The sequence below is a fragment of the Mangifera indica genome, unplaced genomic scaffold (assembly GCF_011075055.1).
Source record: "Mangifera indica cultivar Alphonso unplaced genomic scaffold, CATAS_Mindica_2.1 Un_0131, whole genome shotgun sequence".
NCBI lineage: Eukaryota > Viridiplantae > Streptophyta > Magnoliopsida > Sapindales > Anacardiaceae > Mangifera > Mangifera indica.
Window position 1 is genome coordinate 16,152 of NW_025401223.1, and position 17,737 is coordinate 33,888.

Consider the following 17,737-nt stretch of genomic DNA (forward strand, 5'->3'; position numbering starts at 1 on the left):
ACCCTTTGGCTATGTACTATTAACTTATTTGGAATGCCAAAATTCCCTCCTTTTGAATTCCTAAACTACAACTTTCTACTGAAAACTTAATTCCTTTAAGGGAAAATGGTTCAGACAAAAGTTATAAGATAAAGAATTATATTACTCCTAAGTATTTCATTTTCATAAATTATCACGTTACTCATAAAAGCATTAACCAACTATCTGGTCAAATCCAATGATTGGAATCGCAATGAAAAGATATGATCTTGTCACATCAACCAAATCTCACCTTTCTAGTGTGATTCCCACCTGGTATAATTTAATGGTCAGAATCATAGTTAAGGTACAATTGTGATTCCCACTTGGTACATTCTAGGGGTCAGAATTGTAGTTAAGGTACAATTTTGCCAAATCGCACCCAAATCCTACCAAGGTCTCACTACAAATTACACTCATCTCATAAAGCTTTCTAAAAGATTTAAGTTCAACTCAGCAACCAGACGGCCACAGTTACCATGCCCTACTTTAAAACCTTGAGAAAGAAATATATCAGATTCCCACGTCTTTGGAATGACAGAAAGGTTGTAATAATTCATAGCTTGGAGGAAAGACAATTTTAAACCATGCATCTTGAAAAGGTTAAAAAGTTTATAATGTGTATTTCAGACCAAAATTTGGGAAAACTCTAACAACATTTCATTCTTACAAACAAACTTTTAGTATGAAAAAGAAGACATCATCGTTAACTAGGACACAGAGTTTACCAGAGAAATGTACAAGGGAAAACATTCATAACACAGTCCAAGGTCACCTCCCGAAACATCTCATAACTGAAGAGGTGAGTGCTGAGGAGAGGAATTTCATACCTGCAGATCCACCTGGAAAGTAGGAAATGGCATAGTAACCAAGCGCAAGAACCTAAAAGTTTCATGGAAACAGTGATTTTGGCATTAGAATGGATAATATGATATTTTATTATGAAAAATATGTACTGCTGAATCGGCAAGTAATGTTTTCCAAAGAATGAGAGATTTTGAATAGGTTGTTTATTTACTTTTCAGAAGAATCACAATGATTAAGTAATAAACAATTACAGTGATGCATACACAGCTGGAAGACAAGACACTAGGCAAACAAAAGCAGGACTATAGATAATAACGAGAAGAAAATTTTATACCTGAATCACAGAGAAGAGCACAGACAGAACGTAACTGTGAAGCACCATAGAAACATAGATGGTGCCTACCATACTGCCTATGAATCCCAATGTAAGTGGAAGTCTCTGGAAGAACAGTGGATAGGACAGGAAAAAGAAAGCATTAGGCAAATACAATTAAATTTAGTAAATGGCTTGCGCACCTTATAGAAACTATTTCTGTATTCTAAATATAGCACAGATACCTCTCGAGATGTCATGTGGGCCAGCTGATTCTTTGGACCACGAAGAGCAAAGAATGAACCAATGATAAAGCCACATCCAAGGGTAAAGCAGATAGCAAATTTCTGGGGCATCAGAACCATGACTGGAAGGAACATGGTAAATGCAATGAAAACAAAGAACACCCCTGCTCCCAGTAGTAAGCCAAAATACATAAATGATTTTCCAGAAGGGATATTACTTGTGGCAGACTGGAGGTTCCCAGGTAGATCTCTCACTCCTTTTGAGACCCTGGCCAAGCAAAAAACCAAAATTATATAATACAACTAGGTAAGAGTGTTACCATATTAGTAACTAACTGTTAATACTCCAAAACTAGGAACCATATCTTATATGTCATTCCAGACATCAGAAAGGAAAAGAATTTCTTATCAACAATATCCCTCATCTATGATCACGGTTATGCTTTCTAAACACTAAAACTGACATAACAAACATTCCCGTGCTATTCTATCAAACCCATGCTTGGTAACACTCAAGAAGATGACTCATTTGCAAATTTTAGTCCAAAGATAACTTTCTAATCGATCCATACTTCACCTCACAAAATACCTCAGCTTTGTCCATTTCATCCAATGTGATATTCACCGAAATCAGTTCAATCAGAGGTTAACTTCAAAAACAAATAACAAAATTTTGTACTAACATTAAGTAACTGATTTGTGTGCTAATGATAATATGTTATTATGTAATTGTTTGATTTTAAATAAGAGATAAAGTATCACCCTACCACATGGTAAAACATGATCTTTTGCACACAAAATAGTACTCTTTGTTATTGCACACAGTATTACTTATCTTACACAACTTACACATCTACCACCACATAAATGCTTAATCAAACTAGCATAAGTAGGCTTTAGTAAGTTCAACTAGTTGGATCTCTCAGATTTGTACAAGAGGTCTTGCTATCAAATCTCCCTCCCATAAGCTTAGAATGAATTTGGTTGAAATCTATATTGTTCAGATTGAAAAAAAAAAAAGCATAATGTAATCAATTCAATATATATTTGAATAAAAGCAAACAAACATATTACAAATTCCATAGAAACCCAGGTCAATGAGGCTAAGAAACCAAAGAACCATCATCAAGTTCGCAGTTTTAACACAAACCCAGATATGAAATTGTTGCTTACACATTGAAGGTGCCGGAGACCGATTCATTGGCGGACCTAACAGCGGCCTCGAGATCGAACCCGAAAGCTGAGCCGGAGCTCTCATCAGCATCTCTTGAGGCCTCGTAGGAGTTCCAATCTGCCAGTAAAGACGGCGTCGAAGTGTTCTGTAGCTGATCTTCACTGCTCCCACCACCGCTGAACCAGCCTTGCGCCATTTTCTGCATTTCTTTTCTCGGAAAACAAACACCCAAAAGCTCGATTAAAGAATTTGATGGGATTTCGTTGAGTTAACAACAAGTTTTTTTCTTGTTGGTGAGAAAATTGAGTAGCTTTTTGGTCTGTTACCGTGTTTGAAAGAATGGTAAGTGGATGTTGGGAGAAAATGGCTTGAAATAGAAGGAAAGTGTATGTTTGAGTGGAGTTGGACAGCTTTGAAAGGATTCCGTTTTATTGAGACGTCTTTGACATTTTTTATTGAATACTTTGACCTCCTAATAGCTTCATAATTATCATTCAACCCCCTATGAGACTTTAGATCAATTTTATTTAGGGGTGAATTCAAATCAGCCTGAGCCCAAGCAAGGTCTGACTGGAGCTCTTCTCAAATTCAAAAAGTTCAACTCAAGTCGACACTGAGTTTGCTGAAAAGTATCAAAGAAGAATGGTTACTGGAAATGACAAAAAAGAAGTTAAGAAGATGAATTTGTTGGAGATTCACTCAAAGTTAAGCCAACGCTACCCCAGTTTGAGTTTGCTTTGTTTAAGTTGAACACTAACCTTAGCTCAATCTTGAAACTCTTACCCACCATCACTTAAAAAAGACTCGCAAAATAATTGTAATGCATTTTTTAACATCTTAATTCAATAACTCAACCAACTATCATGATATCTGATTGGATATAATTTATTATGATTTTATTTTTAAACTTTAAAACTTAAAACGTGTTTTAAAAGTTTAAAAACTCGTAAATTAATTAATTAGTTGTGTATTAGATTAGGCTTATTGATTTAATCTTTCCACTACCACCATAAATCTCTATAAACATCCACACTTACTAAATTCATATGACCTCTATCACCACTACTTAAAAATATGTCTTGAATACAAATCTTATGTAAGAACCAACAAGATTGTTCATTTGATCGGGGAGAGTACGATAAATTTAATCAAATGTTACAAAGAAATCAGTCTTTATCAACAAATTCGGATGCATGAATGTAAATTGAATTATAGTACTTTCAGCAGTTGCACCTCGAATATAAGAGGCTCATTTGCATGGGACAAAAGACTGCGCCGGGGGCCAAACTGCGAAAAACATAGCAGTGGAGACAGATATATTATTTACAAGGTTTAATTGCAATCTCTCAATTAAAGCAACAGTTCAAGCCTGCAACTCTTAAACTCGTTGAGCTCAAGTTTTGTATAAACATAATTGAACTGAGCTCCAGCCAAACAATACCCGTCTCAGCTTAAATGCAACCCTGGGGAGAGATGTCCCAGGGAAAAAAGAAACAAAAATGAAGAAAGCAAAAAGAGTTAAATAAGAGTGAAACCTCCTCAGGGATAGGATTTAAGTTCGCATTAACATATCCCACAGAAGGTGGTATCAATGCTCTTCTTTTTCCTGCAAAAGAAATGCAAGTCCTTTGATTAATTCATTGTAGTAGCAAGTGGCAAAAGAAACATAATCCTTGACAAGACCAATTGGAAAAATGCTAAACAATAAACCGATAACTTGGCTCCTGAAGGACTTAGTAACCATGTTAAAAGTGAATGTTGTAGTCAGAAGGCTCGATACGTACCTCCAACCTTCATGCCAAGCAAAACCTCCTTAAGACCCTTTATTATCTGTCAAATTGTGCAACTTAATTATGAAATGATAATATCAAAACTAGGTTGGATCAGAACCAAGCTAGCTTGAATCGAATCCACAATTCCATTTAAACAAATCAATTTTAAGTTAGAATTTCAATTCGGCAAATTAGTTTGAGATCAACTCGTTTTTTCATTCAGTAAGATTGTTTATCCCACTGATAATACTATTCACCCCACCAATGACCTTATAGTAATATTGTGCACTAGCTTAAATGAACTCAAACTCAATATTATGACTCCGATCCAAGCTTAAACCGCTCAGCGTGGCTCGAATCAAATTCACCCATAATGAAATCAAGTGGCGGTCATATGACTCTTAAGCTCAACTAGTTTTCAATGTAAGCAAGAACTAACCTTATTCTCATCTAATGGAAGTATGACAGGAGCACTTTCACCGCTGAATTGATCCACCGTGCTACAATCAAACACAGTTTGTAAATGTGACCATGTAGAAGCAAAAAACCATAATAAAGAGAGACATTCTCTAAACTAGTTCCATTAAAACCACAAACATGAGTATAGCTTTACCTATGAACAAAATATCCATTTGAGCGCCGGCATACATAATTGACTTCAACCAAATCCCCTTCTCTAGCTTCTGGTCCTTTGCCTTCAACAATATCTGGGAATTGAAACAGTAAAGAAGCAAGTCAGAGAATATGATACAGAATAACATAGAAGGTCAAGAAATTAAAGACTCCAGCGGACAAAAAGACAACCTTATGATGCTTGAAATTGAAGCAACTGTATAATGCATAGCATGCTCTATCTTATCAGACAAGGACTTAAATTCTAACAAACAAAATCTTTCTTAAATCACTTTGGCTTCCATAAACACATTTTTATGCTTCAGATAAAACCTTGGATAAAGAGCAATAAGTCCAATGATATCATCTCTAAAACAATCATGGATAAACAATTACTTCTTGTCAAAAAGTAATTTTCTGGGAGCAATATGAAAACTAGATAATACTAATTCAATCTGTTAGGCAACCAGCCAATATTCAGTCAATAACCAAAGGAATCCACACACTCAGCCAACACAAAATTGAAACCAACCACAGAAACGAAAAACAAGAAATGCAGAATACCCAAAATTTAATACAGAAAAGGACTCTACTCATGTCTAGCATTCAAGAGGCTAGACTCTCTCCACTTCCACAGGCTTTCAAGATGCTAGCTATCTCTATCAATCAGCCAACGGCTACCCAAACAAAACCCAATTTATTCCCCCTTCTCTCCTTCCTCAATCTCTCTTTTATGACTGCTCATTTTCAAACTGCTCATGCATGCTTTTGTCATATTCCATGTTTCCTTACTCCTATTCTTCCTCAATCCGACTCTTATTCTTTCCATATTTCCATATTTTCATAACTGCCATAACTATCCATGTTTCCATGGTTTCATAACTATTCATAACTGCCTAAGCTTTCATAACTACTCTTGTGTGTCAACTGTTTCCTTAATCTGTTCTCCTGCAAGTCACCTTAAATCCTTGGCTCTAACACAATCGTTGATTAAACGCTGATATATCAAAACAATTCACTCGAACTCTTATCATATATGAATAGATTTGAATTATGTTAACCCTATCTATTATGATCATTTGAAGAAATTGCACCTTGAAATTTTACTCCATTGGCGAGCTTTAATGTCCTGGACACTTCAAAACACCAAATAACAATTACATGTAAGTAATTAGAGAAAGTACCAATGAAGTTTCCCATAAAATCCTCCTTTTCCATTATTGACAGCAACCAAAACAAGAAAAGCAAACGAAAGCTATCACATACCGAATTACTTCAGGTTCCTTCATCTCAGGCAATGGTGCAGCAAAAACAGGATGCTTATTTACTCCAATTAGTGCAGAATTGTATCCAATAAACTGCAAAAGCAACCTCCTCTGCAATCTTTTCACAGATAGTGTAGAGAATCTGTCATGCATGCTCTTTTTTAAAACATCAAGGCGTCGCTGCTTGTTATTTATGCTACTGATTTTGTGCAAAAAAGAAAAGCACAATCATTAACGCAGCAATGAAAAAACAGGAATTTTATCATGCTCGAATGTTATCATCAAATTGCCACATAAACAAATCTCAAGGGGTCATTCAGCAATTTGCAAGAAAAATAGAAGCCAAATCTGTTCCGCCACAATTATACTAGCACTACATTCAATCATAACAACATTTATGTTCAAGAGTTATTGACATTATACAACAATAATACTTTATGTACAAACGGATGAATACAACAAATACAAACAAAACGATAAAGTAAACTGATAAGATCCCACCTGCACTTTCAGCCTGACACAGCAAAAGAAAAGCACACAACAGAGGACAATTGATAGAGAATTATCTGGTTTCTGTTTACCAACTCAGCAGGATAATTCCCTATTTACATTCACTGCTATGTCCAGATGAGTATGGTGAACAAAACTGAAATGAAAAGATAAATAGTTTCGACAATTCGAGAAGCCAGAGAACTCCCTAGCACCAAGCCAACAAAACAAAATCCCCACTCCCACTTTTCACACACCCCTTTCTTATTCTTTTCCATAATTAACTTTTCTAACTCATTCACTACTGAGCTGTGCAGACTGAATATCAAAGTGTGTTCTCACGTTCCTTAACCCAGGCTTACATTTGTGCGCCCTCTCAATCAGAGGTCTATCATAACCAATTTGATAAATCAATCACATCATAATACGTCAGCTTATTTATACCCATCAGTAATCACCGTTTCAACACAAGTATCATACGAAGGTTCCGACAAAACAAGTTCCAAAAATATGGTATACAGCTTACACAATTCTACACGCACAAAAAACCAACATGAAGAAACTGGAAATGAAGTAGAGGATACCTTGTAAATATTGAAGCACAAGAGAACCGTAATGATGCCTGGAATGGAAGAGTTTCCATGAGCAACCGAATGTTCAGGCTCCTAGACGTTGGTACAAATGGATAATTTCATTGGCTAATGGTTGGATTATGTTATGAAATGGAGGGGATAGTATGTGAACAATACTATTGTTAACACTTTTGAAATTGCATCAGTGCCCTCCAATTGTGAAAACAAATATAGCTAGTATGATTGGACACAATTCGTGCTGGTTTGTGCTCAGCTCAGTGTTCGGTTTAGACGAATCGAGTTTGATCAAAGGTAGCCTAACTTGAGATTGAGTCTAGTCAATGCTATTTAACTTGCTTTTAATTTTAAACAATAAAACTATATGTATTTATTTTAAGTATACAAATAAATATATATTTTATGTATATTATCAAGTAACTGATTGATTTTAAACTAAAGATAAAGTAAAGCATAAAGAACTATTTTCTATCCAAGTTTTAGCTTAATCTCAAAATTTTATCTGTAATAGTTGAAAGACTCAAACACTTACTCATCTATGATCAAACTATTGTTAAATTTTTCTATTGGAGATAAAGATAAAATCGTCTTTTTACTATTAATATTAAAAAAATATAAATATCATAATATTTTTTTATTAAGTTTTAAAAATTAACAATTTTATCTCTGTTTAAATTTTTCAAATTTTAAAAAATAATATTTCTCCCTCAAACTCAGGGTTTCATATTTTTCAAATCGTAATCACCCCCCAAAACTTTCAAAAACAATAGTTTCACCCTCTTCTGACATTCCTGCCTGCATCTTCTTTGACCTCCTCCTTCCCCTGAATCGACAAAAAAAAGTGATGCAATAAAGAGACTCTCTTCGTTACACCAATGTCTACCGGTGGCTCAGGTGAAGGAGAATGTCAAAAAGTAAAATTCAAGAATATGAGTGAAACTACTATTTTTGAAAGTTCTTGGAGTGGTTGCAATTTAAAATATATAAAAATCCTAAGTTTGAGGGGAAATAGTACTTTTCAAAATTTGAAAACTTTAAGTAAGGGTAAAATTGTTAGCTTTTAAAACCTAAAGAAAAAATATAATAAATTTTATATCTTTTTAATATTAACAGTAAAATGATGATTTTACCATTATTTTTAACAGAAAAATTTAACAATAATTAGGTCATAGGTAGATGTTTGGGTTTTTTTAACTATTGTGGATATAATTTTAAAATTAAGCAAAAACTTGAGTGGGAAATAGTCATTTGCCCTCAAGTAAAAGTCAATCATACGATGATATATTATATATATATACTCAAAAATAAATACACATAACATTACTCATTTTTAAAATATTATTTGTGTCAAGTGACATTTTGTTAAAATAACAATACTATCCTTTTATCTTTTTTTTTTTTTTCTTAAATAAAGATGTGTTTTAAAATAAGAATCAACTGAGATTTGATAATCAGTTTGATTTAGGTCAAATTTTAGATTAATATTACTATTGGACCAATTCAATTTGCAATTGAAACAAACAATTCATGGGTATTTTCAACATGAATTTTGTAATTTATTTGTAATTATTACGATTCGATAAAGATATCTATTATACTATTGTACCACAATTTTGTTTAATTACATATTATTTTAAACTTTATTTGATTTGTTGTAACCTTGTTATCTTATATTATATCAAGAGTTTTGATGTTTTGATCTAATTATTAATTGAATTGATCGAACAAGAATAGACCTAGACCGGTCCTTTATTGGATCAAAACCCGGTCGGAGACTAAAAGCCTCTATGAGAAGTGAGAGTTTGATAAAGTTTAAAGTCAATAGGGACAAACAAAATTTAACCAAACTCAATGGACTACAGCGGAATTGTCCAAATTTTATCACCAAACGTTGCGTTTCCATGGGGCAACGAATGCAGAGATATTGAACCGAAACGGAACATCCTCTGGAGGCCAGACGTATCAAAGTCACAGACAAACAGGATTGAACAGAACCCCACAAACACTCGCCATCTACACGTGTCGCAAGCCACACGGCAGTTACACAACGCCCGTCTGCTGACTCGGTAATTTTATCAAACGCGAAATTCAAATTGAATAGAAGGATCTAGAAACCCTAGCAAACCCTTCTATATAATGCGCATTTTCTCATCTTAACTTCAAGGTCCTTGGTCAGTCTTCAATCGGTTCCTCTGACGCGCTGTGGCTAAAGAGATTCTGGTGTTTTAATCGGAAGTGTATTCGAAGAGTGAACGATAAGTCGGCTGGTTTCTGTTGAGATGGCTGCTGAGACAGAGACGTTTGCTTTTCAGGCGGAGATCAACCAGCTGCTGAGTTTGATCATCAACACCTTTTACAGTAACAAGGAGATCTTTCTTCGTGAGCTCATCAGTAACGCCTCCGATGTAAGTAACTCTTCTCTCTACGATTGTCTTTTTTTAGGTTTAAGATGTGGTTTTATGTTCATGTGTATAAACTAACGTGTTTGAGCGAAATGTATTGTCATAGTGCATTTTTTTTTTAATTTTAACAATAGATTTGGTTCAGTGGAACTAACACGATAAGATTATATGAATTCAAAAGGATGACGTATTTTTTAATCATTGAAAGAATGACATGTCATTTTTAAGGTGTGAAATGTAGTTCTATGTTCATGCGTAGAAAAAATTAACGTGTTTGAGTGAAAAGTGCGCGCTTTTAATTTTAATTTTAATTTCTATGTCTGTAATATCTGTATTGTTTTGACACGATAAGATTATTTGAATTTGAAAGCAAATGAACAAGAAGGGGAAGTGGTGAGAAATGATTTAGATAATAATTTCTGCTCATTTTGCTAAACTCGAGAAATTGTCTAGCCGTATTTTGTTGTAGTGATTACTTAAACTATGATTTGTTGTTGTTTCGTATGTTGACAATTTTGATGGGTTGCACTTGTATTAAGGATTTTTATAGGTTCTGTAATTGTTAAGAATATATTGTGTTGATTTGGTTCTGATTTATAGGATATTGGGTTATTGGTTTTGCGTTTGTTTCCTCAATGTGTTATATCTGTATCAGGCTCTGGACAAGATCAGATTTGAAAGCTTGACTGACAAGAGCAAGCTTGATGCTCAGCCAGAGCTGTTCATCCACATTGTTCCAGACAAGGCTAACAACACACTGTCCATTATTGACAGTGGTATTGGCATGACCAAGGCTGGTGAGTAAATTTTTTCTATGTTAGTTATCGTACATGGTGATTTCATAATGTCAGTGGGTTTCAGAATGGTTTTGTTTATCTCTTTGAACAAGTGTTAACAGTTTTTTTTTTTAAATTTTTGGGTTGCTTTAAGATTTGGTCAACAATCTTGGCACCATTGCAAGGTCCGGAACCAAGGAGTTTATGGAGGCATTGGCTGCTGGTGCTGATGTCAGTATGATTGGTCAATTTGGTGTTGGTTTCTACTCGGCTTACTTAGTTGCAGAGAAGGTTATTGTCACTTCCAAGCACAATGATGATGAACAATACGTCTGGGAATCCCAAGCTGGAGGATCATTCACTGTTACCAGAGACACCTCCGGTGAGCCTCTTGGCCGTGGTACTAAGATTACCCTCCACCTTAAGGAGGACCAGCTTGAGTACCTAGAGGAGCGCAGATTGAAGGATCTCATCAAGAAACACTCTGAATTCATTAGTTACCCAATTTCTCTTTGGATTGAGAAGACAACTGAGAAGGAAATTTCTGATGATGAAGATGAGGAAGAAAAGAAGGATGAGGAGGGTAAGGTTGAGGATGTGGATGAGGAAAAGGAGAAAGAAGAGAAAAAGAAGAAAAAGATCAAGGAGGTGTCCCATGAGTGGTCTCTGGTGAACAAGCAGAAGCCAATCTGGATGAGGAAGCCCGAGGAAATCACAAAGGAAGAGTATGCTGCTTTCTACAAGAGTCTGACCAATGACTGGGAGGAGCACTTGGCTGTGAAACACTTCTCAGTTGAAGGTCAACTTGAGTTCAAGGCTATCCTCTTTGTTCCCAAGAGGGCACCCTTTGATCTATTTGACACAAGAAAGAAGCCCAACAATATTAAGCTCTATGTCCGTCGTGTCTTTATCATGGACAACTGCGAGGAGTTGATCCCTGAGTACCTTAGCTTCGTGAAGGGTATTGTTGACTCCGAGGATCTTCCTCTCAACATCTCAAGAGAAACGCTTCAACAGAACAAGATCCTCAAGGTCATCCGAAAGAATTTGGTGAAGAAGTGCATAGAGCTTTTCTTTGAGATTGCTGAGAACAAGGAAGACTACAACAAGTTCTATGAGGCCTTCTCTAAAAACCTCAAGCTCGGTATCCATGAGGATTCCACGAACAAGACCAAGCTTGCCGAATTGCTTAGATACCATTCTACCAAGAGTGGTGATGAGATGACAAGCTTGAAAGATTACGTGACCAGAATGAAGGAGGGCCAGAATGACATCTATTACATCACCGGTGAGAGCAAGAAGGCCGTGGAGAACTCCCCATTCCTTGAGAAACTGAGGAAGAAGGGTTATGAAGTGCTTTTCATGGTTGATGCCATTGATGAGTATGCTATAGGTCAACTCAAGGAATTTGAGGGCAAGAAGCTTGTCTCTGCAACCAAAGAAGGTTTGAAGCTTGATGAGACTGAAGACGAGAAGAAAAAGAAGGAAACTTTGAAGGAGAAGTTTGAGGGTCTGTGCAAGGTGATCAAGGATGTTTTGGCTGACCGTGTTGAGAAGGTTGTCGTTTCTGACCGTGTTGTTGACTCTCCCTGCTGTTTGGTGACCGGTGAGTATGGGTGGACAGCCAACATGGAAAGGATAATGAAGGCTCAGGCGTTGAGGGATAACAGCATGGCAGGATACATGTCCAGCAAGAAGACGATGGAGATCAACCCGGAGAACCCCATCATGGAGGAGCTGAGGAAGAGGGCAGATGCGGACAAGAATGACAAATCTGTGAAGGACCTTGTTCTTCTTCTTTTCGAGACTGCCCTTCTCACTTCCGGATTCAGCCTTGATGATCCGAACACCTTTGGAAACAGAATCCACAGAATGCTGAAACTTGGGCTGAGCATTGATGAAGATGCTGCCGAAGATGCTGACATGCCCCCACTGGAGGAAGCAGCTGATGATGCGGAGGGCAGCAAGATGGAGGAAGTCGACTAAGCTGCAGCTTCTAATTTTTTTTTGTTTCCTCTATATGCCAGTAGTCTTGTCATTTAGTTTTTAGTTGTGTTATGGTACTGTTTAAGCCTCTTTCTATGTGAGGGGGTTTTGGTTTTTTTCTTTTTTTTTTGGGTTTTTTGAAAGTGCCAAGTCCACCGTCACTGATTATTATTATATTGTTTACTTTTAATGGAGTTAGCTTTTCGTATGTTTGCCTTTTCGCTTTTTCTCCTGTTTTCGATCTGGGCACGATAGAGCCAAGCCATTTATGGCACGTTGTTTTGAAGGGGTTATTACAAAATTAGGTTTTGCCGGAAAAATGGGAAACAATTAGAGTTGGTTCGATTTTAAGTGGAGTTGGTGTTATCATAAGTGGATACAAATTGAGGTCAATTTTGGTGAGATGAAATTGAATTAAAAATAATTTATTTTGAGTGTATAACTTGAAATTATTGTTTAGATTTATGATTATGATTTGAATTTACGATGTTGAATCTTGGTTTTCATGTCCAGTCCTGATCATATACCAAATCGGCCGAGCAATTGGTCCAAGTTTTGAGGGATCCAACCTCTAATAGAAAGGGTTGATCAAGATTAGGTTTAATATGATTTAAGAACTTTTTTGAAAAAATAGTTTAAAATTTTTTTAAATAAAAATAAACTATTTTAGATTTCATATCAAACTTAACTGAAAAAATACGGTTTAATATGATTTAGATTATAATTTAAATTATAATTATCAATATTCTACGATGTATTATATATATTTTATGATATGATACATGTAAAAAATGATACATATTATAAAATATATCAAATTAATATAAAATAATAAATATATCATATAATACAATACATATTTTTGGTACAAAATGTAATCTAAACTAGAACAAACTAAACTATAATTTTTAAGCGATTCAGTTTTGTTTTACAACTTTAACCAAATTATGCGTATCTTTATCCAATCAGATTTAAATAAACATCAACAATCCAAGTAAAATTGTGATAAGTGGTATATAATACATACTCTCTATCAAATAAGGCTAGATTCAAAGCAAACTTATTTACGCTTGAAATGAGTTTTGTTTGGATGAGCCCAAACCAAGCTTCTTTTAAACAAACTCGAATACAAACGCGAGTCTAAATTTTAAGCAAAAAAACAAACACGAACTCGAACATGAACATGGGTTGAGCGAGCCAAGCTTGGCTCGAGAGCCACTTACTCAAATGAAAAAAAAAATTTAATTTAGAATAAATGACATCATTTATTCTTTAAAATATGAGCCTGAAACTGAACTTTTGAACTTGAAATGCGAGCCCAAGTCAAAACACACGAGCCCGAACACTAAAATTATGAAATAAACCTAACACGAATATGTGTTTAACAAATTCGGTGAGCTCAAGCTTGAGCTCATCGAAAATGAATTGAAACCTATTTAAACTTGGTTCAGCCTGTATCCAACCCTACTACCAAATGATAAAAAAAATGTATAATCATTCTTGCAATTGTAAAATTTTATATGACAATTTAATCAAATTGATCTAATAGTTGAAGCACAACCCAACAGGTCGATCCAAACTAATGCTTAACCGCAAGTCCATCCAATCCAATAACTAAATAAACTTTAAATCTCAACCGAACCAAACTGATCACCAAGTCCCAATTGAACCAGTTTGACTAGTTGGTCCGAATTTTATGACACAGAAAAGGAGTTCGATGTCCATACCTTAATAAAGTTTAAATGAACCCAAAATGTCAAATAATCTCAACAAAACAATCTTGAATGTGCATTAGTCCGTTGAAACCCCAAACACCCAGAAGGAAACAAAATACTTGTATCTGAAAATTAATACGTGCAATCGAAAATCAATAAAAAAAAAAAAAAAAACAACCAATACAATGCACAAACTCTCTCAAAGGCTCTTGCACTTATGAGACAGCCATAAATAAAACATAATTAAACATCAAATTTTGACCTTGACGGCATTCAGGTATCCTCAACTCGCGAATGGAACACAAAACTTGGAAACGTTGTCGTGATGTCCCTGCTCAAGAAAAAAGAAAGATACATTATTATTCCCCATTTGCCAAAAACTTCTATCAGTATTTCACTAGATGCAATGAGCACACACACGGACTAATGAACAACTCACTTGAGATATTGAAGGGTCATATTCTTCAGAAGGGATGGATGTCGTAAAACAAGGCTTCTCCACTCTTCTTTGTCGATCTTCCCGTCATGTTTTGTATCTGCTTCTTCAAAGGTCTGTAAACAAAGCTTAAAATTTAATAATTTAAATCTGATCCATACTTAGCACAGTAGAGTTATCAAGAACTCAAAAAAATTGAAATCAAGTAGAGATGCACACCTACCTTGTCGATAATACTTTCTATAACATCATCTGAAAGGTTCATACCAGATTCAGCAAGTGTAGCTACTACCATTTGCTTCACCTTTTTGAGAGAAAAATAAATTTTAAAAAAAAGCTGAATTTTCTACAAGGAAAATAAGAAAAATCTATTGATAATGGACAATGGAGATGGTGAAGCTGTATTTACCTCCTGCCTCTCAATAAAACCTTGCTGCTTGAGATCATACAGTTGAAACGAAACTGCATTGTGATATCAAACAGTTAACAGAGAAACAAAAAATACCAACAAACATATAATTGGACAATGACATATCAAATTTAGAAATGAATGTCCTACTAAGTGCTCAATTTTCATATATATGAGTTTCATGCCTACCAAGTTACCATTACGCCTCAAAACCTTAAAAAAATTACAATGAGAAAATTATTGATTGATTCTGAACGTACACTCAATTTTATCATCAATAGGGGCATTTGGATGGAAAACAGACAGAGCACGAGCAAACTCTTCAAAACCTAGTATCCCGTTGTGTTTTGTATCAAACAAGTCAAAAACCTGCAATCAATTAGGAATAAGATTACAGTGAAACACAGGAAGTTCCGGAACTTTATTAACGCATGTTCAACATAAGTGATGAGATCAAAATCAAAAGTACCCGATCAGCAAACAAACTCTCCTTTTTGTTTGTCTTGAATAACGCTAACTGGAACTCCTCCTGTAACAGGGTAATATAGGTACAAATTCAAAAATCTACAAGATAGATAATGGGAAAATTATCATCTGTGTGAGTAAAGAAATCTATGTAGAAAGAGTCACTAACCATACATGAAGAAAGTTGACTACAAAGATTTTCAAGCCCTAACATAAAACAAAAGTCATATTAAGAATCAAACAAACCTTGTTAATCAACCCATCATCAATCACAGCACTGCTGATCTTCTTAAACAGTTCATAAAGTGCCTCGATTTCACTTACACTAACTGCATCCATGTGAGCAGAAAAACAATCTTTACTAATGAGAACAAAACAGTGGACAATTGGTGCAATTGAACATGTTTAATATGTTAATAGCTCATTTGTGATATATTTACATGTTTGTGTCCTAAACCTTGTTTAAAATACACAAAGTCAAACAATATACACTACCAAACAAAGGATAAAACACATTCTCATAATGTTATAGACAGAGAAAAATGAGTAATACTATGTACACTTATAATAAGTATATCAAATCATACGGTGATATATTATCATTAATACTTATTCGTATAGTCTCATTGAAGAAAAAAAGTTGGTGGCATACACACTGTCTCTCTAGCTAGAACTTCAGGATCTTCAAGGCCTCTTGACTGTTTGTACAAATCAAGATCACAACACCGCAACAGGGAAGCACATACATGCTTAAATCCATCTATGCACTGCAACATGATAGTTTCTGCACATCAAAACACTCCATACCTATACAAATATTTAAAAAAACAAATAAGTAACACTTATTATAAAATCTACAATAAATTAATGGATTCCTATTTATAATGAGAACAGAAGAACCTTTTAATCATTTCCTGCTTCGCCTCACCCAAAACCAACTCCCTAAATTTCTTTAAACCTGTAAGTCTCAACACTTTATCTGCATTCACAAATTAAACCAATAATCCATCACTGCCCCACACAAAAACGTATTCAGAGCATCAAAATCCAACACAATTTTGTCAGCACATACTACAAACATACGAAAAAAGACAAATAGATACTCAAAATCAGTAGCAGAACCGACTCAGTATATATCTATTAATAACTAAAACCCGAAAATACACAAATGATTCAAGAATGAAGTTTGTTCCTTTCAACAATTATCACCAGCTGTTTCAGCCAAATATACCAATCAATCACTACAAAACAAAATTTCAGTAAATTAACGAAGAAAAAAATCGACCGAAGATCCAAAAAATTAGCGAACGAAACTAACCAAAGCAGATAAACAAGCGAACAGATCTAGCAATAAGAAGGAATAGACAACCGAGAAGAGCGTAGCGATCCGCTCGGTTTCCGTGAAAAGGAGGAGAAATTGTCGTTTAAAGAGAATTTTTCTTTCTGTTTCTCGAGAAACAAACAGATGGTCTGGAGTTATTCGTTACCTTTATATAGAGAGGCAAGGGCCGCATGGCAACTGATGAGGACAGAGTGGAAATTATGGAAAAAAATTAATTAATAAAAATTTAAAAAAAGGCCAAAGGACTATTTCCCACCCAAAGTGTTCTCCTTTATAAAGTTGTCATCTTTAACTTTGAAAATCTCATAGATGATTAAAGTTAACGAAACTCTAACCCCTTAAAATTTTATTTTTTTCCTTCAAACCCTAAAAAATAACTATTTCCCTCATAAGTCAAGTTTTAAAAAATGACATTTTTCTTCTAAGGTTTAGTTTTTAAACTCTAACTTCATCTCTAACTCCATTGTCGATGGTCTCTCCCTTTGTAATCTTTCTCCTCTCACTTGAATGTTTGATCAACATCAAATTAAGATAGGGAGATGAAGACGAAATCTTCGTCTTCCCCAACTTCATTCAATGTTGATTAGATGTCTAAGTAAAAAGAGAGAAATCATCGAAGAAAGAGAAAACTTTAGGAGAAAGAGACTGCTAACAATAAGACTAGAGATAACATTGAAGTTTAAAAATAAACTCTAGAAGAAAAATGTCATTTTTTTAAATTTGGTTTATAAGAGAAATAGTTAATTTTTAGAATTTAGTAAAGTAAAAAAATAAATTTTAAGTTTATTTTTAATATTATGATGATTTTATTTTTAAAATAAATAATATTAATAATTTATAATTAGATAAATAAAACGAAGTAAAAATGTATGAAAAGAGATATTTTGGGTGGGATAAATCCTTTGACGTTAAGAAAACAAT

At 34.7% G+C, this 17,737-nt stretch overlaps 4 protein-coding genes across 11 annotated transcripts; 1 reads left to right on the forward strand and 3 right to left on the reverse strand.

Annotated features, from left to right (window-relative positions):
• Nucleotides 1-612: 612 nt before the first annotated feature.
• On the reverse strand, nucleotides 613-2,994 carry LOC123208041 (protein transport protein SFT2-like). 2 transcript variants are annotated; one of them, XM_044625505.1, is made up of 5 exons: nucleotides 2,557-2,994; nucleotides 1,602-1,651; nucleotides 1,384-1,505; nucleotides 1,160-1,264; nucleotides 613-900 (listed from the first exon to the last, which is right to left on the reverse strand). In XM_044625505.1, the coding sequence occupies exons 1-5, from the start codon at nucleotides 2,760-2,762 to the stop codon at nucleotides 790-792; spliced, it is 594 nt and encodes a 197-aa protein (XP_044481440.1). In that variant the 5' UTR covers nucleotides 2,763-2,994; the 3' UTR covers nucleotides 613-789. The 2 variants fall into 2 exon arrangements, with proteins under 2 accessions (XP_044481440.1, XP_044481439.1); XM_044625504.1 differs by having other exon boundaries at nucleotides 1,384-1,651; nucleotides 2,557-2,983.
• Nucleotides 2,995-3,590: 596 nt separating this feature from the next.
• LOC123208048 (peptidyl-prolyl cis-trans isomerase FKBP16-1, chloroplastic-like) lies at nucleotides 3,591-7,419 on the reverse strand. 3 transcript variants are annotated; one of them, XM_044625515.1, is made up of 8 exons: nucleotides 7,280-7,419; nucleotides 6,208-6,405; nucleotides 6,036-6,070; nucleotides 4,943-5,036; nucleotides 4,769-4,829; nucleotides 4,342-4,387; nucleotides 4,093-4,163; nucleotides 3,591-3,844 (listed from the first exon to the last, which is right to left on the reverse strand). In XM_044625515.1, the coding sequence occupies exons 1-8, from the start codon at nucleotides 7,336-7,338 to the stop codon at nucleotides 3,767-3,769; spliced, it is 642 nt and encodes a 213-aa protein (XP_044481450.1). In that variant the 5' UTR covers nucleotides 7,339-7,419; the 3' UTR covers nucleotides 3,591-3,766. The 3 variants fall into 3 exon arrangements, with proteins under 3 accessions (XP_044481450.1, XP_044481451.1, XP_044481452.1); XM_044625516.1 differs by having other exon boundaries at nucleotides 6,208-6,402; nucleotides 7,280-7,404; XM_044625517.1 differs by lacking the exon at nucleotides 7,280-7,419 and adding an exon at nucleotides 6,708-7,173.
• A 2,010-nt stretch (nucleotides 7,420-9,429) lies between these two features.
• On the forward strand, nucleotides 9,430-12,657 carry LOC123208049 (heat shock protein 81-1-like). The gene is made up of 3 exons (XM_044625518.1): nucleotides 9,430-9,690; nucleotides 10,343-10,484; nucleotides 10,618-12,657. The coding sequence occupies exons 1-3, from the start codon at nucleotides 9,565-9,567 to the stop codon at nucleotides 12,447-12,449; spliced, it is 2,100 nt and encodes a 699-aa protein (XP_044481453.1). The 5' UTR covers nucleotides 9,430-9,564; the 3' UTR covers nucleotides 12,450-12,657.
• A 1,535-nt stretch (nucleotides 12,658-14,192) lies between these two features.
• On the reverse strand, nucleotides 14,193-17,024 carry LOC123208039 (calcineurin B-like protein 3). Of its 5 annotated transcripts, XM_044625500.1 has the most exons (11): nucleotides 16,793-16,944; nucleotides 16,375-16,453; nucleotides 16,127-16,281; nucleotides 15,721-15,803; nucleotides 15,479-15,538; nucleotides 15,270-15,378; nucleotides 15,010-15,062; nucleotides 14,824-14,904; nucleotides 14,604-14,716; nucleotides 14,427-14,495; nucleotides 14,193-14,289 (listed from the first exon to the last, which is right to left on the reverse strand). In XM_044625500.1, the coding sequence occupies exons 3-10, from the start codon at nucleotides 16,248-16,250 to the stop codon at nucleotides 14,438-14,440; spliced, it is 681 nt and encodes a 226-aa protein (XP_044481435.1). In that variant the 5' UTR covers nucleotides 16,251-16,281; nucleotides 16,375-16,453; nucleotides 16,793-16,944; the 3' UTR covers nucleotides 14,193-14,289; nucleotides 14,427-14,437. The 5 variants fall into 5 exon arrangements, with proteins under 5 accessions (XP_044481435.1, XP_044481436.1, XP_044481438.1 ...); XM_044625501.1 differs by lacking the exon at nucleotides 16,793-16,944 and adding an exon at nucleotides 16,962-17,024 and having other exon boundaries at nucleotides 14,193-14,495; XM_044625503.1 differs by lacking the exon at nucleotides 15,721-15,803 and adding an exon at nucleotides 15,644-15,681 and having other exon boundaries at nucleotides 14,193-14,495; nucleotides 16,793-16,945.
• Between the last annotated feature and the right edge of the window lie 713 nt (nucleotides 17,025-17,737).

Excerpts from the sequence above, each read along its gene's own strand:
- LOC123208048 (XM_044625515.1), bottom strand. The coding sequence starts at position 7,338 with ATGGAAACTCTTCCATTCCAGGCATCATTACGGTTCTCTTGTGCTTCA. Across the intron at positions 5,037-6,035 it reads CAATGGAGTAAAATTTCAAG|ATATTGTTGAAGGCAAAGGA; the intron begins GTGCAATTTCTT and ends TTCAATTCCCAG. Across the intron at positions 3,845-4,092 it reads TAAATCCTATCCCTGAGGAG|TTTGGCCCCCGGCGCAGTCT; the intron begins GTTTCACTCTTA and ends TGTTTTTCGCAG.
- LOC123208041 (XM_044625504.1), bottom strand. The coding sequence starts at position 2,762 with ATGCAGAAAATGGCGCAAGGCTGGTTCAGCGGTGGTGGGAGCAGTGAA. Across the intron at positions 1,265-1,383 it reads CCCACATGACATCTCGAGAG|AGACTTCCACTTACATTGGG; the intron begins GTATCTGTGCTA and ends CTGTTCTTCCAG. Across the intron at positions 901-1,159 it reads TGCTCTTCTCTGTGATTCAG|GTTCTTGCGCTTGGTTACTA; the intron begins GTATAAAATTTT and ends TGAAACTTTTAG.
- LOC123208049 (XM_044625518.1), top strand. The coding sequence starts at position 9,565 with ATGGCTGCTGAGACAGAGACGTTTGCTTTTCAGGCGGAGATCAACCAG. Across the intron at positions 9,691-10,342 it reads TCATCAGTAACGCCTCCGAT|GCTCTGGACAAGATCAGATT; the intron begins GTAAGTAACTCT and ends TATCTGTATCAG. Across the intron at positions 10,485-10,617 it reads TATTGGCATGACCAAGGCTG|ATTTGGTCAACAATCTTGGC; the intron begins GTGAGTAAATTT and ends GGTTGCTTTAAG.
- LOC123208039 (XM_044625501.1), bottom strand. The coding sequence starts at position 16,250 with ATGTTGCAGTGCATAGATGGATTTAAGCATGTATGTGCTTCCCTGTTG. Across the intron at positions 14,905-15,009 it reads GTTTTATTGAGAGGCAGGAG|GTGAAGCAAATGGTAGTAGC; the intron begins GTAAATACAGCT and ends TCTCTCAAAAAG. Across the intron at positions 14,496-14,603 it reads ATGACCCTTCAATATCTCAA|GGACATCACGACAACGTTTC; the intron begins GTGAGTTGTTCA and ends TTTCTTGAGCAG.